General features: G+C 37.0%; 1 protein-coding gene and 3 non-coding genes across 6 annotated transcripts; all 4 read left to right on the top strand.

Annotated features, from left to right (window-relative positions):
• Positions 1-848: 848 nt before the first annotated feature.
• Positions 849-930, top strand: Trnas-cga (transfer RNA serine (anticodon CGA)). The gene has a single exon. It is a non-coding gene; the product is annotated as a tRNA-Ser (tRNA).
• Positions 931-2,595: 1,665 nt separating this feature from the next.
• Positions 2,596-2,677, top strand: Trnas-uga (transfer RNA serine (anticodon UGA)). The gene has a single exon. It is a non-coding gene; the product is annotated as a tRNA-Ser (tRNA).
• A 1,982-nt stretch (positions 2,678-4,659) lies between these two features.
• Trnas-cga (transfer RNA serine (anticodon CGA)) lies at positions 4,660-4,741 on the top strand. Its single transcript has one exon. It is a non-coding gene; the product is annotated as a tRNA-Ser (tRNA).
• A 4,250-nt stretch (positions 4,742-8,991) lies between these two features.
• Positions 8,992-19,603, top strand: LOC143469684 (uncharacterized). 3 transcript variants are annotated; one of them, XM_076967465.1, is made up of 20 exons: positions 8,992-9,132; positions 9,908-9,970; positions 10,207-10,269; positions 10,518-10,580; positions 10,860-10,928; positions 11,561-11,623; positions 11,796-11,858; positions 12,218-12,280; positions 12,523-12,585; positions 13,259-13,357; positions 13,996-14,100; positions 14,186-14,346; positions 15,123-15,252; positions 15,548-15,674; positions 16,087-16,256; positions 16,594-16,845; positions 17,933-18,181; positions 18,252-18,387; positions 18,856-19,008; positions 19,278-19,603. In XM_076967465.1, the coding sequence occupies exons 1-20, from the start codon at positions 9,063-9,065 to the stop codon at positions 19,483-19,485; spliced, it is 2,370 nt and encodes a 789-aa protein (XP_076823580.1). In that variant the 5' UTR covers positions 8,992-9,062; the 3' UTR covers positions 19,486-19,603. The 3 variants fall into 3 exon arrangements, with proteins under 3 accessions (XP_076823580.1, XP_076823582.1, XP_076823581.1); XM_076967467.1 differs by lacking the exon at positions 10,207-10,269; XM_076967466.1 differs by lacking the exon at positions 10,207-10,269 and having other exon boundaries at positions 10,485-10,580.
• Positions 19,604-20,809: the final 1,206 nt, after the last annotated feature.

The raw sequence follows: 20,809 nt of genomic DNA, 5'->3' as shown, positions 1-20,809 counted from the left end.
AAAACTGAGTACATGGATTTTGTCCAAATTAAGACTGTAGACAGACATAACCTAGGTCTTGTTGCAAGCCAAAATTCAGGGTAGGTTTATGATGTAGTTTTGCGTTGGTAGCTTCTTGATTTAATGTACTTTGCATTGAAAAGCCTATCTCTTTGAATTGGAACATGACCCCTTAAGCAAATAACAGAAGTTTACTTTTGTACTTAAAATTTAGTTGAAACTAGCTTATAGTTAATACACTACAGAGACGTAGGCGTAGCTAGGTCTCGAAATCAGCTTGATTTTCATTTAGACTACGCTAGCTTGATTTTCATTTAGACTACGCTTGCTTGATTTTCATCTAGACTACGCTAGCTTGATTTTCATCTAGACTACGCTAGCTTGATTTTCATCTAGACTACGCTAGCTACATTTTCATCTTGTCAGATTTGAAAGTCAGGAGAAGATTCCGGAAACACCGACATGGTGGAATCTATCTAGTGATTCGAGAAAAGTGCCATTTTATCTATTTGCATTTCAAATTAAGCACAGTTGTCGTGGCCGAGTGGTTAAGGCGACAGATTTGAAATCTGTTAGGCTATGCCCGCGTAGGTTCGAATCTTGCCGACAACGCCGATATTACTTTTGCAATCTCATATGGATATTCGGAAAAGTGCGATTTTATCTATTTCATCTATGCATTAAGCACAGTTGTCGTGGCCGAGTGGTTAAGGCGACAGACTCTAAATCTGTTGGGCCCTGCCCGCGTAGGTTCGAATCCTGCCGACAATGCAGATATTACTTTTGCAATTTCATATGGATATTCGGAAATGTGCCATTTTAACTATTTCATCTATGCATTAATCACAGTTGTCGTGGCCGAGTGGTTAAGGCGACAGACTCGAAATCTGTTGGGCCCAGCCCGCGTAGGTTCGAATCCTGCCGACAACGCCGATATTACTTTTGCAATTTCATATGGATATTCGGAAATGTGGTATTTTAACTATTTCATCTATGCATTAAGCACAGTTGTCGTGGCCGAGTGGTTAAGGCGACAGACCAGAAATCTGCTGGGCTCTGCCCGCTTAGGTTCGAATCCTGCCGCCAACGCGGAATTGGAATCACGCTTCCATAAGTGATTTGCGAAAAGTGCGATTTTATCTATTTGCATTGAACGTTAAGCACAGAAAGCATAGGGCCGCCGGGTGGAACTCATAGCACAGTGGAAAAACCGGAGAACGTCGACAGACAAGCTGCAGGTTCAAACCAGCGAGCCGCAGAGCGACGAGCCAACAACCGTTTGATAACCATTGCTGGCTAGGCCACCAGCTGGCTAGACTCACGTCTAGGCCACCAGCTGGCTAGACTCACGTCTAGGCCACCAGCTGGCTAGACTCACGTCTAGGCCACCAGCTGGCTAGCCTCACGTCTAGGTCACCAGCTGGCTAGCCTCACGTTTAGGCCACCAGCTGGCTAGACTCACGTCTAGGCCACCAGCTGGCCACCAGACTCTAGACTCTAGGCCACCAGACTCTAGACTCTAGACTCTAGGCCACCAGATACTAGACTCTAGACTCTAGGCCACCAGCTGGCTAGACTCACGTCTAGGCCACCAGCTGGCTAGACTCACGTCTAGGTCACGTAAATCCTGAGTATTTAGCAAGCTGCCGGAAGCTGTAAATAAAGTTGCAAAAACTTGCCCTACTAATCACCTAATCCTAATCACTTACCTTATATAATATATATAGATATCTATATATAGATATAGTCATAAGTAAAACTAAAATTTATGAATTTCTTCACGTTTAAGGGGTCACTTCCCAATAAAACGACAATTTTGTGCCGGCAACACAGTGATTGTGACCGTGTCGCACTCAATGCGTCATATTAAAAAAAGTAAAAATTTTCCGGTCCAATGCGCATGTGACGTCGATGTGGAGTAGTTCGTCGTTGCTTTGACGACAGCTGGTTCCAGGTCTAGGCTAAGTTGTAAATTTTGTGTGGGTTTGAATTTTTGTTTTTTTGGAGTATTTGTCATAAAGTGTTAAGCTAAAAACTTGTTGTAAAGTTTAGGCAATTGTTATAGAAAACTGAGTACATGGATTTTGTCCAAATTAAGACTGTAGACAGACATAACCTAGGTCTTGTTGCAAGCCAAAATTCAGGGTAGGTTTATGATGTAGTTTTGCGTTGGTAGCTTCTTGATTTAATGTACTTTGCATTGAAAAGCCTATCTCTTTGAATTGGAACATGACCCCTTAAGCAAATAACAGAAGTTTACTTTTGTACTTAAAATTTAGTTGAAACTAGCTTATAGTTAATACACTACAGAGACGTAGGCGTAGCTAGGTCTCGAAATCAGCTTGATTTTCATTTAGACTACGCTAGCTTGATTTTCATTTAGACTACGCTTGCTTGATTTTCATCTAGACTACGCTAGCTTGATTTTCATCTAGACTACGCTAGCTTGATTTTCATCTAGACTACGCTAGCTACATTTTCATCTTGTCAGATTTGAAAGTCAGGAGAAGATTCCGGAAACACCGACATGGTGGAATCTATCTAGTGATTCGAGAAAAGTGCCATTTTATCTATTTGCATTTCAAATTAAGCACAGTTGTCGTGGCCGAGTGGTTAAGGCGACAGATTTGAAATCTGTTAGGCTATGCCCGCGTAGGTTCGAATCCTGCCGACAACGCCGATATTACTTTTGCAATTTCATATGGATATTCGGAAATGTGGTATTTTAACTATTTCATCTATGCATTAAGCACAGTTGTCGTGGCCGAGTGGTTAAGGCGACAGACCAGAAATCTGCTGGGCTCTGCCCGCTTGGGTTCGAATCCTGCCGCCAACGCGGAATTGGAATCACGCTTCCATAAGTGATTTGCGAAAAGTGCGATTTTATCTATTTGCATTGAACTTTAAGCACAGAAAGCATAGGGCCGCCGGGTGGAACTCATAGCACAGTGGAAAAACCGGAGAACGTCGACAGACAAGCTGCAGGTTCAAACCAGCGAGCCGCAGAGCGACGAGCCAACAACCGTTTGATGACCATTGCTGGCTAGGCCACCAGCTGGCTAGACTCACGTCTAGGCCACCAGCTGGCTAGACTCACGTCTAGGCCACCAGCTGGCTAGACTCACGTCTAGGCCACCAGCTGGCTAGACTCACGTCTAGGCCACCAGCTGGCTAGACTCACGTCTAGGCCACCAGCTGGCCACCAGACTCTAGACTCTAGGCTACCAGACTCTAGACTCTAGCCTCTAGACTCTAGGCCACCAGACTCTAGACTCGAGACTCTAGGCCACCAGCTGGCTAGACTCACGTCTAGGCCACCAGCTGGCTAGACTCACGTCTAGGTCACGTAAATCCTGAGTATTTAGGAAGCTGTCGGAAGCTGTAAATAAAGTTGCAAAAGTTGCAAAAACTTGCCCTACTAATCACCTAATCCTAATCCTAATCACTTACCTTATATAATATATATAGATATCTATATATAGATATAGTCATAAGTAAAACTAAAATTTATGAATTTCTTCACGTTTAAGGGGTCACTTCCCAATAAAACGACAATTTTGTGCCGGCAACACAGTGATTGTGACCGTGTCGCACTCAATGCGTCATATTAAAAAAAGTAAAAATTTTCCGGTCCAATGCGCATGTGACGTCGATGTGGAGTAGTTCGTCGTTGCTTTGACGACAGCTGGTTCCAGGTCTAGGCTAAGTTGTAAATTTTGTGTGGGTTTGAATTTTTGTTTTTTTGGAGTATTTGTCATAAAGTGTTAAGCTAAAAACTTGTTGTAAAGTTTAGGCAATTGTTATAGAAAACTGAGTACTGTACATGGATTTTGTCCAAATTAAGACTGTAGACAGACATAACCTAGGTCTTGTTGCAAGCCAAAATTCAGGGTAGGTTTATGATGTAGTTTTGCGTTGGTAGCTTCTTGATTTAATGTACTTTGCATTGAAAAGCCTATCTCTTTGAATTGGGACATGACCCCTTAAGCAAATAACAGAAGTTTACTTTAGTACTTAAAATTTAGTTGAAACTAGCTTATAGTTAATACACTACAGAGACGTAGGCGTAGCTAGTTCTCGAAATCAGCTTGATTTTCATCTAGACTACGCTAGCTTGATTTTCATCTAGACTACGCTTGCTTGATTTTCATCTAGACTACGCTAGTTTGATTTTCATCTAGACTACGCTAGCTTGATTTTCATCTAGACTACGCTAGCTACATTTTCATCTTGTCAGATTTGAAAGTCAGGAGAAGATTCCGGAAACACCGACATGGTGGAATCTATCTAGTGATTCGAGAAAAGTGCCATTTTATCTATTTGCATTTCACATTAAGCACAGTTGTCGTGGCCGAGTGGTTAAGGCGACAGACTTGAAATCTGTTAGGCTATGCCCGCGTAGGTTCGAATCTTGCCGACAACGCCGATATTACTTTTGCAATTTCATATGGATATTCGGAAAAGTGCGATTTTATCTATTTCATCTATGCATTAAGCACAGTTGTCGTGGCCGAGTGGTTAAGGCGACAGACTCTAAATCTGTTGGGCCCTGCCCGCGTAGGTTCGAATCCTGCCGACAATGCAGATATTACTTTTGCAATTTCATATGGATATTCGGAAATGTGCCATTTTAACTATTTCATCTATGCATTAATCACAGTTGTCGTGGCCGAGTGGTTAAGGCGACAGACTCGAAATCTGTTGGGCCCAGCCCGCGTAGGTTCGAATCCTGCCGACAACGCCGATATTACTTTTGCAATTTCATATGGATATTCGGAAATGTGGTATTTTAACTATTTCATCTATGCATTAAGCACAGTTGTCGTGGCCGAGTGGTTAAGGCGACAGACCAGAAATCTGCTGGGCTCTGCCCGCTTGGGTTCGAATCCTGCCGCCAACGCGGAATTGGAATCACGCTTCCATAAGTGATTTGCGAAAAGTGCGATTTTATCTATTTGCATTGAACATTAAGCACAGAAAGCATAGAGCCGCCGGGTGGAACTCATAGCACAGTGGAAAAACCGGAGAACGTCGACAGACAAGCTGCAGGTTCAAACCAGCGAGCCGCAGAGCGACGAGCCAACAACCGTTTGATGACCATTGCTGGCTAGGCCACCAGCTGGCTAGACTCACGTCTAGGCCACCAGCTGGCTAGACTCACGTCTAGGCCACCAGCTGGCTAGACTCACGTCTAGGCCACCAGCTGGCTAGACTCACGTGTAGGCCACCAGCTGGCTAGACTCACGTCTAGGCCACCAGCTGGCCACCAGACTCTAGACTCTAGGCCACCAGACTCTAGACTCTAGCCTCTAGACTCTAGGCCACCAGACTCTAGACTCTAGACTCTAGACTCTAGGCCACCAGCTGGCTAGACTCACGTCTAAGCCACCAGCTGGCTAGACTCACGTCTAGGTCACGTAAATCCTGAGTATTTAGGAAGCTGCCGGAAGCTGTAAATAAAGTTGCAAAAGTTGCAAAAACTTGCCCTACTAATCACCTAATCCTAATCCTAATCACTTACCTTATATAATATATATAGATATCTATATATAGATATAGTCATAAGTAAAACTAAAATTTATGAATTTCTTCACGTTTAAGGGGTCACTTCCCAATAAAACGACAATTTCGTGCCGGCAACACAGTGATTGTGACCGTGTCGCACTCAATGCGTCATATTAAAAAAAGTAAAAATTTTCCGGTCCAATGCGCATGTGACGTCGATGTGGAGTAGTTCGTCGTTGCTTTGACGACAGCTGGTTCCAGGTCTAGGCTAAGTTGTAAATTTTGTGTGGGTTTGAATTTTTGTTTTTTTGGAGTATTTGTCATAAAGTGTTAAGCTAAAAACTTGTTGTAAAGTTTAGGCAATTGTTATAGAAAACTGAGTACATGGATTTTGTCCAAATTAAGACTGTAGACAGACATAACCTAGGTCTTGTTGCAAGCCAAAATTCAGGGTAGGTTTATGATGTAGTTTTGCGTTGGTAGCTTCTTGATTTAATATACTTTGCATTGAAAAGCCTATCTCTTTGAATTGGGACATGACCCCTTAAGCTTTTCCACAACAAACGAACAACGTTATGGCAAAACACTTGGAAATTCTTTACAGAAGATTCAAGCTTCGAGGATTAACTTAAGTCAGTTTTTTAGCTATTTATAAGCCGTAAACAGCTTATTGAGCTCATTTGATTCGCATATAGTTATTTAACAAAATATTCACGTCCATACGTTCCCGCTTCTACACAAGTAACTTGTATCGTCCAATTCACGTTCACAACAACATGATGAAGAATCAGTTTATAGCCTACAGTCTTAAAACTGGTAATTAACCGCTGCATAAAACATCGTGTCAAGTAAGAAGAGTTTTGGATTCGTGAAAATACCAAAAATAATTGTTGATATTTACGCAAATCCGAATCTGCTGCTTTTCAACTCAACAAAACAACTAATGACAAGCAAACGAAACTTACCTATAATTTTTAACATTAATGGTGGATGAAAGAAATCTGTTTTTGTTTGCATATATACAAATGCACTAAAATATTATTAACAACTATTTTACTGTTTGTATGATCCATTAAATGGACGTAGTACTAAATGCTTTGGGGAAAACAAGATATTTTTGAGGCAACTTCACGCAAAAAGCACTTTGAAACATCTGGTATTAATTAGATGTTCTTTATATTTTAACTATGCATAACTTAATATCAAATTACTTAATAGCCTACTACTGATATAGGCTTATACCGGCTGATTTTAAATAAGGAGCTCCTAACTCAATTTTAGCCTTTAGTGAACTTGATCCTCACTTAATTTGAAAATGACTTCAAATTACGTTATTTGTGTTCCTGGTTACGCTTGCAAATAATGCACGTTTTATTTTCGTCGTTAGGGGCATCTTCTGTTGGTCGTCGGCAAGTGGGTTTGTTGGTGCTGTAGCCTACTGTATAGGACTATGGGCTAGGCCTACCTAATTGGTTGCGTTAGGCGTTTATGAGAACGAGCGAAGTTGGCAGGAAAGTTGATTGTTGGTTGCGTCCTGTGTAGGCGCTTATTCCATTGTTTTACAGGTGATCAGCAAGTTTGGCAAAACATTACGTTTCATTGTCGGTTCAATAGACGAGTGGTTTAATCGCTGGTCAGCAACAAACGTGGTTCATGTTCCGTGTTCGATACCTAGTGGTGCCGAACCATACCATTATAAGTTGGAAACTCATTATCAAAGTTTGTGTTTTTCACTGATGTACAGCATTGAAACAGTTTTCATTCATCAGTTGCTTGAATACACCACCTGATGCTCTTTTGCTTAATTTTAGCTTTTTCAACTTATGTTTTATGGATTTAACTAGCCTAATTATAGGTTAGTGGCGTGCTAGTTGTTACCAGCAATTATTAACATTATTTTGAGCACGTCTTAAGCCTTTTCGGCTTTTTCCTGTTCATTTGTGTGTGTTATTAGCAACTGGCTTGAGTTTTTGTCTCCACCGCGCTTTTAAGAAAAAGAATAAAAAGATTGATTAAAATGATTGAAGTCAAAATGCAAGGTTGTCATTTGGTGCGAAATAGCCTAGTTACCTTTAAAATAAGACTGAAGACGAGGAAATGCAAGTTTTTAAGCTAAGCCTACACTGGAAAGTTTCAGTGTTATCCCGACCAGAAAGTACTGAAGTTTTTGACGAGATTTCGTGCATGCAAAGATGTATATTTTGACATGGTAGAGTGCACTGAAACCTCAATTCTTTGTTTATTAACTATAAATTGGCATTTGAACAACCAGTTTTTCTTTTTTTATTATAAATCGGCATAAAAATAAGGAAATTTGACTTGCACGTTGAATCCTCTGTATGCAACTGCCGAACATTCCTCTATGGCCAACTGGAGAGTACAGCAATTTTCGACAAGAAATTATGCAAGTTACGACCCAAACTTTGGCATGATAGCATGCACAGAAGCGTAAACTTTTTGTTTATTTAGCCTATTTAATTGGTGTTCAAACAACCTGTTTTTTTGTAATTATTTATTTTTAATCAGCATGACGATGAAAAAGTTTGGTGTGCGCAGTGATGAATCTCGTGCGTTAATGTGCCACACTTTCCACTATTGAAGTTTTTTAAATACTTGTAGTGTGCAGGCTAGGCTAATTGCAAAAATTTTCATTATATTCACTAGTCTTGATTGCACATGCGCTTCAAAATATTGCAATAACCTTTCCATACTAAATCCATGGCAACTGCCATCTAGCATATCCCAACCTGACCTTTAGCCATGGTGCATTCTATGCGACACATACGCCAAAGGTCAATATGTTGTACATAACGAGTACGCCAAAGACATGGTATGCCAACTGGAATGTCTAAAGGAAATGGTAACACTGTGCTATCTTTGGTCAAAAAATTAGAAATTAGGCAAGGCTTAGTTACGGCAGAAAATATTTAGAGTTTTAATATTGGCGTGGCATGAAACATATTTTTGCACAGACCTATATTTTTGCACAGACATCTCTGTGTGCTAAAATGCAAGACCCATACAGGATTTTACGCATCAGATTATAAATGTTTAGCTCAGGTGAGTAACATATGAGTTTCTTTACATGGTAAAGAAAAAATAGGTTGCTTAGTTCGTATTTTACAGCGGCTTAACTCCTACGTATTGGATTTGTGCAATACAACGTCAAGATTTGTGGTCAGCGAAACATGCGTCGTGAAATGCATAAGAGTTTACATGGTGATTAGCCAATATTTATCTGCCAATTTCATTTTTAATGGGCTTATATTTCTGAAAACCAGTTATTACGAATTTCATCTCTTGTCGACGTTTGTTATTGACCAAACAACTTGCACTAAAAACTTTACGCACTACTCTGGTGTACCACATGTTTCCAGTTAAAAAGTTTTTGGCTGTTTATGTATGATATATATAAAACAAGATATTATCAACAGAAGAAGGGTGACTAACATAATTTAAAGAATTTAGATAACTTTACCATGTCTGTAGATTTTTTTTAGTTGGAAGTTGGATTATGATAAAAAACTAGATTGTCTGTGTTCTGTATTGTGATCATAATGGCATCTTCATCTAATCTTGGTGAAGCAAATGCTGGAATTGCCTCAGACACAGAGGAAGATGATCACGGTAAGTCATGTTTATCATGAATTTTAAAAGATGATAGACATATCGGTATAAAATATAAAATTGTGCTTAATTTGCAATGCACATCTTATGACAATTTGTCTTGGTCAATCTCATTCTCTTGCCAAGCTATATGAATTAAATTTGTGCTGCAGGCACAATGACATTGGTTTGTGCATTGTGTAACCATGTATGTAACGAATGAATAACATTTATGTATAATGAATAGCTGTTCCATTTTTGCTGCCAATATGTTATCACAAAACACGTCTAGAGTGTTTTAATTGTAGCATTGGCCGAAAAGTTAAACTTTTTATGCACAACCATTATACAAAAATGCAAAAACTGTGAGTCAATGTACTATTTTTCTGTAAGATGAAACTAAATTTATAAAAATACACAATAGAATGCTTTTAAATTACTGATACACTGTTGTAAACAACCAGTATGTGTGAGCAAGCAGCGGTAAGGGTTGAAATAAATTTTGTGGTAATTGTAAGTACATTACTTTCAGTTTAAAGTTGCTTATTATGCATTTATACCTTTATGCCTAGATTAAATATAGAAGCGTTGAATACTTGAATTTGCAAAGTTTTTGGCTTCTTATAAAAGCTTGCATAACACACATAACATAACGCGTTGCAGTTTAAGTCACAAGTTTTGTTTTCTATGACTTTAGTAGATTGCTGAAATAGTTTTGCCTTAGCTGAAGTCTTTCTAATGTGTTTATTAATTTTATCTATCCTGTAAGTTAAATTATGGAATGTATATGATTTAGAGCATGAAAAAGTAGATGAAACAACTGCTGAAGTTGCATCAGATACAAAGGAAGATGATCACAGTAAGCCATGTTTGCTATGTATTAGATATTGCAGTAATGCCCTATTTTTCAAAATTTTTATTATTTTAGTATGCATTATTTGTGACTTGGTTTGATGGGTCACTTTTGTTTTCCATTATTTCACTAACATTGGTGATCTAATTATTTTGGTAGGTTAAGTTTTTTTCTGCTGTTTGCATTTTGCATTAGTTTTCTTTTCCTTGACAGTCAAATTATTGAAATGTATATGCATGTAGATGTAGAAACAATAAATGAAACCACAGTTGAAGTTGCCTCCGATACAAAGGAAGATGATCAAGGTAAACCATGTTTGCTTTGTATTATATATAATATATAAATATTGCACTAATGCCCTATTTTTAAAAATTTTTATTATTTTGCTATGCATTATTTGTGACCTGGTTCGAGTGGTCATTTTTATTTTCAATCATTTCAGTAGCATTGGTGATCTAATTATTTTGGTAGGTTAAGTTTTTTCTGCTGTTTACATTTTGCATTGGTTTTCTTTTCCTTGACAGTCAAATTACTGAAATGTATATGCATGTAGATGTAGAAATATTAAATGAAACGGCAGTTGAAATCGCGTCAGATACAAAGGAAGATGATCAAGGTAAATTTTATTTGTTTTGTGTTATAGCCCTAAGCATGATATATATTTTGCAACTTGTAAACTTGCAATAATACTTTTTTCAATTTGAGTTATTATCACTTTAGTATATGCATCAAGTGCAACACGGTTGGAGAAGTTTATTTTGTTTTCCACAATTTTGCCGTAATAGGATTGGTGAAATCACTATCTCGACCATGCGCTAGCCTAAAGCTTTTATTGTTTGTATATATCTATTGCATTTACCCTGACAATCCAGTTACATAGTATATATGCTTATAGAGCAAGATATAGTACCGGTTGATGCGACTGCTGTTGAAATTGCCCCAGCTACAACGGAAGAAGATCACAGTAAGCCGTGTATCTTTTGTGTTATAAATAGTTTTGCAATTTGATACAAACGCTCCCAACCTTTTATATTGTCCATCCCCCGTTATTTCACTGGGGCATTTTTAGTACCCCTATAATAATAAATCTTTGCTAGCACAAACAAGTCAAGAAAAACTTGAACTTCAGATTCCTTAAAATCTGATCTCATATGCCTAAGGGGTAGAAGTACTCATGCTTGGGAGCCTAGTTCCCTATTCCATTTAAATTGTGGTACAGTATATAAATATGTTTTGCTTTCCAGTTTTAAAAAAAGCTCTACTGTCATAATGTAGTATATATAACAGTAAATTGTTAATTATCTTCGCTGTTAATAACTCGGTTAAATCAATAGAATGTTAGAATTATCAGATCTATCATTACACACCGTATCACTCCATCACCGTTCTATTGTAATGAAAGTTTATGTATTGATTGGAGTGTTAATTTAGTGTGGATCTATTTTGTTCCAGTTTGTAGAATCACTAATTGTTTATCCTTATTTCATTAGTATGGGTGAAAGAGTTAGTTTGCTAACTTAAGTCTTTCTGTTGCTTAAACTTTGCATCAATTTTAATGACCCTTTCATATTTTACAAATATGTAATTTGCATATAGATCCAGAAATAGTAGATGAAATGGCTGTTGAAATTGCTTCAGATACTAAGAAGGATGATCAGGGTAAGTTTTATTTCTTTTGTTTCGTGGCCCTAAGTATATATGTTTCAATAATGCCTTATTTCATTGGAATTGTTGTAATTTGCATGATAACTTTTAAAATTTTTTCTTCTGTATGCACTAATTTATATTCACTCTGTTTGTTAAATTGTGGTTTCAATGTATGTAATTTTAGAACAAGGAATGGTAGATAAAATGAATGTTAAATTTGCCCCAGACACAAAGGAAGATGATCATGGTAAGTCATGTTTTGTGTTGCATATATTTTAGCAATTTGATGTCTTATTTGATTTAACATGTTTTAGCCTTGCTTGTGGTGTTAAAAAATTCCAATGCTTTAATGTATTTTGCATATATTGTACAACAACAAATTATTACCTGATTAGTAACTCGGTTAAACGAGTAGAATGTTTGGAATAACAAGTGTTTATTACAAACCATCCTTGTTTCATTAAAAAACAAACTTTATATATATATTCGTTACTTTGAAAAGTTAGTTATATATATACATGTAGTGTATCTAAAGCCACCTTTTATATATATGCATCAAATTTTGATTACTCTGTCAGTCAACTTGTGGAATGCATATACATTTAGAACAAAGAAAAGTAGATGGATCAACAGTTGAAATCGATTTAGACAAAAAGAGAGTTGATCACAGTGAGTCAATGTTTGTTTTGTGTTATAACTGTTTTTGTGGTCATGCTTTACTCAATTTAAACTTGGTCACTTCAGTATGCGTCAATTGCGTTCCAGTTTGATAAGTCTATTTTGTCTCTATTTTAGTAGGATGATGTAATAATGATATAAATATGGTAGCTTAACTTTTTCTGTTGTTTCAACTTGTTTGCATCAATTTTGTTTACCCTGACAATCAATTTGTGGAATGTATACACAATTAGAATCAAAGGAAGCAAATGAAACGACAGTTGAAATTGCCTTGGATGCAAAGGACGTTGTTAACGGTAAATCATGTTTATTTTGTATTAAATTAAAGTACGTTTGTAGTTGTGAATTATTCTATGGGTGTGCAACAGTTTTATGTAAACAGCCAAATTAAAGAGTTCAGAAAACTGCGACAGTCAGAAAATCAATAAATTTTATGTTGAGGCCACATCTACTTATGTAAAGCTCCTAAAAAATTGTTATTTTGTCATTGCCAAAAGTCTTCTTAACCTCATATCTGATTACTGTCTGTAATTATTGTAATGCTTGGCTTCTTCTATCTTTCCTTTGTTTTGTAAGAAATGCTAGTAAAGAAGTCATAAAAACTGCCTCAATTGTGATGTGATTAATGCAGAGCACATATGTTTGCAAAAACGAGGTCAGACATTCGATGCCGTATATACATAATTATAGCCTTCGTGTTTCTCATAGTGCTGTACAATAAAGGGAAGGAAGGCATTTGTAAATCATGACCAACATTAAAGTTTATGTGGGCCACATAAAATAGTTGGCTGGTCATGTGTTGTACACCTCTGCCCTATTCCATTTACATATACTGTTTGAATTGTATTGTATCAGCAAAATTTTAAACTATCAATAATTTTGTTAAATCAGTAAAATGTGTTGGACTTTAGTAGGCAATGCATCAATTTCCCATAACTCATGAAAACAAAGTAAGCAATTTACATTTAGGGAAAACGGAACGTGCCGAAATGATTCGTAAAGCCAGCATGGCAGTGTGTGCAGCCTTTCTTGCGGGCAGTCTTGGATTGTTTATATTTAGCGTGCAGGGTGAGTCAAACATGCTGTTTTACAGTTTTAATATGTCAACATGTTTAACTTATGAATATTACTATCTCCAGGTCAAACTGATCTTGCTTTATAATTACTAGAAGGCACATGATGCCCAAAATGCTTTCGAACAAAGTAGTGTGTTGTGCACAGGTCTTTTAAAGTTTTACTTTGGTGATTGTTAATAAGTTTTAAGAGTCGGCAACTTTTAAAGACTGCTGCGAATTTTCTGCTGTAGGTGTGGAAGCATTAACTTTAAGAGACCATTTTGGTCCCCAAACACACCTTTAAAACACTAGTTGTACATAGCATGCTCATTGCTCATACAGTAGTGCACCTGCGCTTTGCTGATGAGCCAGGCATGTCCTTCTTCTACAATTTTGTTTTGTTATACGGTAGTCAATAAAATATCATCCACTTTGGTTAGACATCACTAGCAATTTAAAGCCTAATAAAAAAAATTTTATTTTATTGATTTGTTGAACATTGCGATTACAGAATATGTTTTACTACTATAGTTCATTGATATGTAAGGTATCATATACGATAAAAAAAATTTGTGCTTGAAAAACTGTTTTTATTACGCATGGTTTTAGGATTTGCAATTACCATAGCTAATTTACACAATGCCCGCATAGGTCTGCCAGCACCTGGTGATGTTTGCAGAAACATAAGCGAAGCAAAGCGAACTGGCCGACACATTGATATTGCAAGCAGCCCGATCCAGCTCAACCTCTGCTCATGTATGTTTTGTTTCATTTACCTAAATATGCATAACCACAGCTGATTAAATATGTGTTTTATTTCTCCAACGTTAAATGTTGACAGTAAAAAGGTGTCGGTTTGATATTAAATCGTGCTCGGAAGAATGCCCGTTTGGTTATAAGAGTGATGAAAAGAACTGTCCTAATTCATGTGAATGTCAAGAATCTGGCCTATTTCAGGGTGACGTTCAGTTTGTCAAGGAAGAAATTCCCCTGATGACAAAGGTGAGTGGCAATATACAATATTTTATACTAACTGGCAAATTTATTAATTAATCTAACTTGCAGGAAATTGTGCTCTTCACACAAAAATTTTGAATTTTGTGAAATGTTTTTTTCAACCAAATATAGTTTGATATATTTGTACATATTTGGCTTGACATCAAACAAAGTTTTTAAGAAATATTTCTATTGTTATTTTAAGCCAGAAGTGGAAAGACTCCAGTTAACTACTTGACTCGAGTCAGGTTTTTGGAAAGACTTGACTTGATTTGTGTTTTAGTGCTTAAAAGACTTGACTCGTGTAAACATAAAAGTTTCGATTGACTTGACTTGAGTCAAAAACTAGTTATTTCAAATTGTTATAGAATTGGTTTTGATATTTGTGAAAAAATTTATTCAAAACACTTTGCAATACATTCTATGAAATGTGCGAAAGGTTCAGAAATGGATTTTTTTGCTTATATTTACATTACGTATGTTGAAAAAGTTGTTTACTATCGACCTAAAACAAAACATAAATTGTAAATAGTGATTACAATTGAAATTAGTTAAATTATAATACAGTTGAAATTACAATTGTTATTGGATTGTAAATTGATAAACGGTACTGACTCGACTTGGCATGGGAATGTAAATAAAATGACTCGACTTGACTTGGACTTGTGCTGTTAGTGACTTGACTTGTGTCACGTCCATTTTAACTTGTTTCCATCACTGCTTTAAGCTATACTGTAGAAACAACTTGAGCTAGAATTTCGAATAACTTGAAACCTTTTCAGATGTTTATATCAGAAGAAGAGGAGTTTTCATCTCACTTTGATTTGATTGATGATATTGCAAGCAATGCTAAAATTTATAGCTGGGGGATCGGTGAAACCACAATCAATGTACTTTATGATAGCCAGCTAGGTAAAGCCCTTCTGTGTATTCTCTCTTCTTAGATGGTAAAGTTAAGGTGCTTTTGATGATACTTAAGAATTTTGGCTACTTCCAAATTTCCCCAAGTATTTTACATTTTAAACTTGACGTTAGTGTGCAAAAGTATGTTACTTTGTTATTCAGCATGATTGTAGTTGCCAACTTCAACATGTGAATATGTAATGAAAGCATGCCGAAGCTGTTATTAAAATTGTTATAAGTTTGTTTGTCATAAAGATGATGCCAGTATAGTGTATAATCACTGCTTTTGTTAATTTACTTTCAGGTAACGAAACAATACTAGCGATTAAGGGAATATTGAGATCATTTCGATACAAAACTTGTATAACGTTTCAGCAAATTGAAAATGAGGTTGGAAGCTATGTGTATGTAACAAAGGGGGATTTTTGCAGGTAGTTGTTTTAAACCTTGATAACTTAATGCATTTTGCATATAAAAAATGAATAACTGTTATGTTACATCACAATAATGGCCTGTGTCTGCTTGGTTGGAGTGTCCTGCTCGGACGTATACGATCCGAGTTTGATGCTCGCCGATTTTACTCTGCCATCGTAATACTTTTTGGTGAGGCATTGTTGAAGCTTGCTTCTGTTTCATATTCTCAGTGAACAGTTTCTAATTCAGGCAAGACCAAAATAACAGACAAAAACACACTAAGACAAGCTCTCGGTAAACATAGTTTTTGCCATGAGGAATCATTGCTGAGTTTAAGACAAGCAAAGATCCGAGCGTAAAGATTCAGGCTACCATCTTATCATAGTGAGCTTGCATGGCTACCAAATTTGTAACTTTTCTGTATAACAGTGCAGGCATAGGTCTCAGAGCAAAAAAGAACACAGTTTTTGTTAGTGAGCACTGTATTGGAAGTCCCGGCATAGAACATCTTTTTATGCATGTGCTTGGATTCGATCATGAACAAACGAGGGCTGACAGAGATGGTCATGTCAAAATAGACTGGAAAAATATCATTCCAGGTCTGAATTCTTTGTAGATTTTATTAAAATTACCAAATGCAATATTATGGTGATAAGTAGTGCACTTCTTTATGTGCTTTAAAGGATAGAGGTTAGGCTTTTTGATGATGTTAAACTTTATTTAATAACAAGTTGTTGGTTGTAACAAGTAAATTTAGATTTTGGATCAAAGATTAGTCATCAGTTTTATAGTTTTAAAGTGTATGTTGCTTAGATTTTAGTTATTATTCCAGTGCTTATCTTTTGGTATTAGTTTTTTTACTCATTCGCTGTTTTATATTCTAATATTATCATTCATTATTTTGCTTGTGTTTCTTTTGAGTTTAATTTGTCCTAGGTCGAAAGTCTGCCTTTGGAAAACTTAATCATCGTTATTGGCTTGATTTCGATATCGAGTACAATGGACAATCCTTGATGCATTTTCCACATAATGCCTTTGCAAAGCAGGACAGAAAACCCACCATATCTGGGAAAAATGGCATGAAAATACGTGGACAAAAGAAAAATGACCTATTTATTGGACTTAGAGACACAGATTATCTGAAAATTAAAACGTTATATCGATGTCCAGATGATGGGGGTAAATCTAGTAAGTAAAATGAATGATTTTGATTTTCGCTATTTTAGTGTTACACATAAAATACACAAAAAGTCTTCAAAAGGAAAAGTGAAGTGCAAGTGCAGAATTAAGTTAACCTCAATTAACTCCTAAATCAAGAAGTAAAAATCAATTGTTATTTGTGAATGAGCAATTAATGCGAAAAATGTGTCGCAAATGTGCTAGTAATAATGACGCCATAGTGTTAAATTTGCGTGCGTGACGTTAGTGTTTGGACGAAGTATGATTAGGACGGTTTGTGCAGGCGAGAAGAACTTAGCTGGTTTGTACTTAGATTACCTTATGGTAGGTGTATTTCTACAGGTGAATGTAAATGCTAAGCAACAGCTTTATGACGGTTCATTCAGTCTTGGTTGTTGGCGCTAGCCTGATCCGGTACTGGTCTTTGCCATAAGAAAACGAATGGTATACTCGTACATGTACTGTCACCTGTGGTATTTTTATGCTGGCACTAAAAAATATGGCGGTTTTCGACGAAACATCGTGCTTGCACAATATTTCCGGCGTGATTACGTGTAGTGAAGCTTCAATTCTATATTTTATAACAGCTTGTTGTTGAAACCAGAAAATTTTTCTTGCTTATTTATAATAAATCGATGTGAGTTTGCAAAACTTAGGCATGTTGACGAGTCGAAAACTTGCAAGTGCCGCACTGACTAGTCGCTGCTGCCGGTATCATACTTGACTCAAACGCTTATATATTAATGATTTTATTTTATTTGGTGGGGTCATTATTACGGCATACTTGCGATACACTTACGACAATAGCTGCTCAACCGCAACATATTATTGAAAAATTTCTTCTCTGGTTTACTTTTTAACAACTAATTGTTGACTCAAGTTCAACTTGCTTCAGTCTTTCCCTTAAACTACACTTGCTATATGCAGGAGGCATAGACTGTTTTTCAGTTTGTGCAAAGACATAGATGTAGTGCTTTCGTCATCATAACTAAACTGCCTCTATCAGTGCAAAGCAATGGAAAAGATGTTTTGTCCTGTCGCAAAACGTCAGTTGCTTGCTCACACGCAATGTTTTATTTGATTCTGAACTATGCAGAAGCTGCACATTGGTCGGAATGGAGTAGCTGGTCAACCAATGAAGACATTCACCCGAAATGCCGCAGGGAAAGAAAATGCTATTTGAATGGAAGGAATGGAACATTCGGAGTTTGTGTCACTCTCACACATGAAGTTGCCAAGGTTGAAATCGCTTCCATTAACAATTGCGAACAAGCTAAAGACTGGAAAGCACCAACGACAAACAGAACGGGCAGAGCATTTGTGTCGGGAGGGTTTAAGATTCCAGGTGAAGGTGGTATAAAATTTTCCTTCATTTAGGTTTTCAGGTTTAATGCTAAATTTTTTAACATTTGCAGAAGTCCGAGAAGAACTATTTAATGGCACGCCGGTGGCAATAAACTCACATCTTTGCATGAATGGGAGACTCATCTCGGGTCATTTTACATACGACTGGAGATCTGACTTGCTTTGCCATATGGACGATGGATTTATGTAAGTCAATTCTATTAGTAACTGTGTAGTTGAACTGTAAGACTTCATGCAATTAACTTAAAATCTTGTCTGCGGGAAACAAATCAAGTAATGGTTTAGTTAACTTTGGACGTGTAGACGTAATGTTAAAACTCCAGAAGTGCATAATATGCTGAGTGGGTTAAGCATCAGCATCGACAAACTTTTGTGGGAATCCTTTTTTAGGTTTTCTTGAACTTCTGCGTTTTATTCTGTTCATAGTAGTTCTTATCATGACCAGAAGTTGACTTTGTTTCAACTCAATCTTTTGGGTCAGAGGAAATATTTCCAATGCATAACTGATATTAAATTTAGTGTACCACGTAGAATAGCCCATGGAAATACTCTAACCTACGTAGATAATTGGCTTTACAGTAATTATTTCAGTTTGATACTATGTGCAGATAAATTAATTGCGTCCTGTTTCCTGTTGTGTGTCTTAACAAACAGACGTATTTTCGCTGGAACAAAGAAAGGAATGTACTCGGATATTGTTTGGGAGGGGAGTACTTCATTTTGTAGATTTGATGAAGAGGCTGAACTCATTGCGGGGGACGTCAGTGGCGATTTCAAAGACGATCTATTGTGTCGTCATAGCGACGGGTAAGTGTGGCATTTTAACTCTTCTCGTGGAGCAGGTTTTTCACTCATTCGGACAAATTACACTTATAACCGATCTTGGCAATAATTTCTTACTGGAGAGTGAGAGAGAATACTTCAGCTATCTTAGTTATGATTTCCCGATTTTTGAAGTTGTTATTTTTTCGCCGGATTTGTACTATTAGGATAAATTCTCATGGTGAATAAAGACACAGGTTTCAGCCAAGTGTTCGTCACTATCCGACTCTTAATTTTACTCAACTCATAACCAGGTCAATAGAAGTGCTGGTTCAGAAGGATAGCATTTTCTTCGGTGAACCCGATTGGGAAGGGGATTTTCCCGGCTGTGTAGAGAAAAGCACTCAAGTTTATTTGGAGGATGTCAATGGCGATTCGAAAGCAGATCTTCTCTGCAGTCCAAAGACCGGAGTGGAGCTACAGGATATCTATATAAGTGACTTTGAAGAGCTGCCGTATTAAGACAAACTCTTATTTTTTATGAAGCTTAATCTTTTTTAACTATGTTTAAGTTCGGTATATGTTTTACGTTTCCAGAAAGTTTATTTTTCCACAACTCTAATAAAAACTATTGCTCATATCACTAGGTTTAAGGAAAGCCTGTTATAGGAACTAGCTTTTGTGGCTCCATTATAACAAGCAACCATCACAAAGTTTGGTCTTGTCTGAGACCTTTCTTTTGAACCACCGGATAAAGGTATTTTAAAGGCCTCGATATGTTTGTATCTTTTCGTGGAAACATCAGAAAATCAAGGCTTCGATATCTATGTAGAAATAAGACAGTTCGAGGTGTGTTTGAAAAATAACGAGACTGCACGTAGCTCTTTTGTTTCAAGTGAAAACCATAAATTAAAACATTTCCCATTCGAAGTATTCTCCTTGTGCTAATTGTTTGGAGCTCCTCGGACACGGTTTTTATGTCTTTTACAACGTAAAACTGTGTCCTTCAGTTACTCTCTAAACTATACTCGCAATACACCCAGTCTCGATTATTTTCAAACTCGCCTTTTATTCGTTGATAACACAAGGGAACACAATTTTTGTTGACTTCGATCTAACAATTGTGTTTGACTAACTTTTGGGCGCTGAATCCAAAAATGACATCAGTTTTTCTCTATCACGTCAAGTTTTTCAGCTAGGCACCCACCACTTTGTCTCATAAGCCACAAAAAAGTACAACATTTAAGACATCTGCGTTTATTGTATAAAACGTTTTAAGAACTACAAGCAACCGAAAGTAACTCAATGGTTTTCAAATAAACATTTGTACAGCTCTATTCTGTTCCTTAAAACGGATATTGCTTCTGCAGGACAAATAAAGTGCGAGTTTTTGGGCAAAAATTTACGCTTGTAGCTTTTCCTGGCATGTTCAAGCTGTGGGCAGATCTAGGTGGAATCTTTCTCCTTGCTCATCGCTGACCGCACCAAGGTTTTCCGGGAAATTAGCAAGATGGCTATGTTCTTTGAGCTAGAGAGTTAACTGGTAGTTCTTTGTAGCTTTCCAATAGCTTCTGAACAATTTCGATATAATTCTCCGCCTGTGTATTCCTAAGTGCATTTTAAGGTCAACACATATGATCCAATTGTGCTTGTGATATTGCAACAATTCAATGACTCTTTTTATGTTTCCGTATTCTTCACGAAGACTAACTAAATGTGCAATTAGTACTGCACGGTATAAATTGCCATTATGGAGAAGGACGCACTTTAAGCTCCTCTTTGAGCTGTCAATGAACATTCAGTTGAGTTGTAGATCGGAATTCACAACTCCGCCAGTAAACCCTGT

Source organism: Clavelina lepadiformis, chromosome 8, assembly GCF_947623445.1.
Source record: "Clavelina lepadiformis chromosome 8, kaClaLepa1.1, whole genome shotgun sequence".
Classification (NCBI taxonomy): domain Eukaryota; kingdom Metazoa; phylum Chordata; class Ascidiacea; order Aplousobranchia; family Clavelinidae; genus Clavelina; species Clavelina lepadiformis.
Note: the sequence above shows the minus strand (reverse complement) of the source record. Positions and strands in the feature narration are given on the sequence as shown.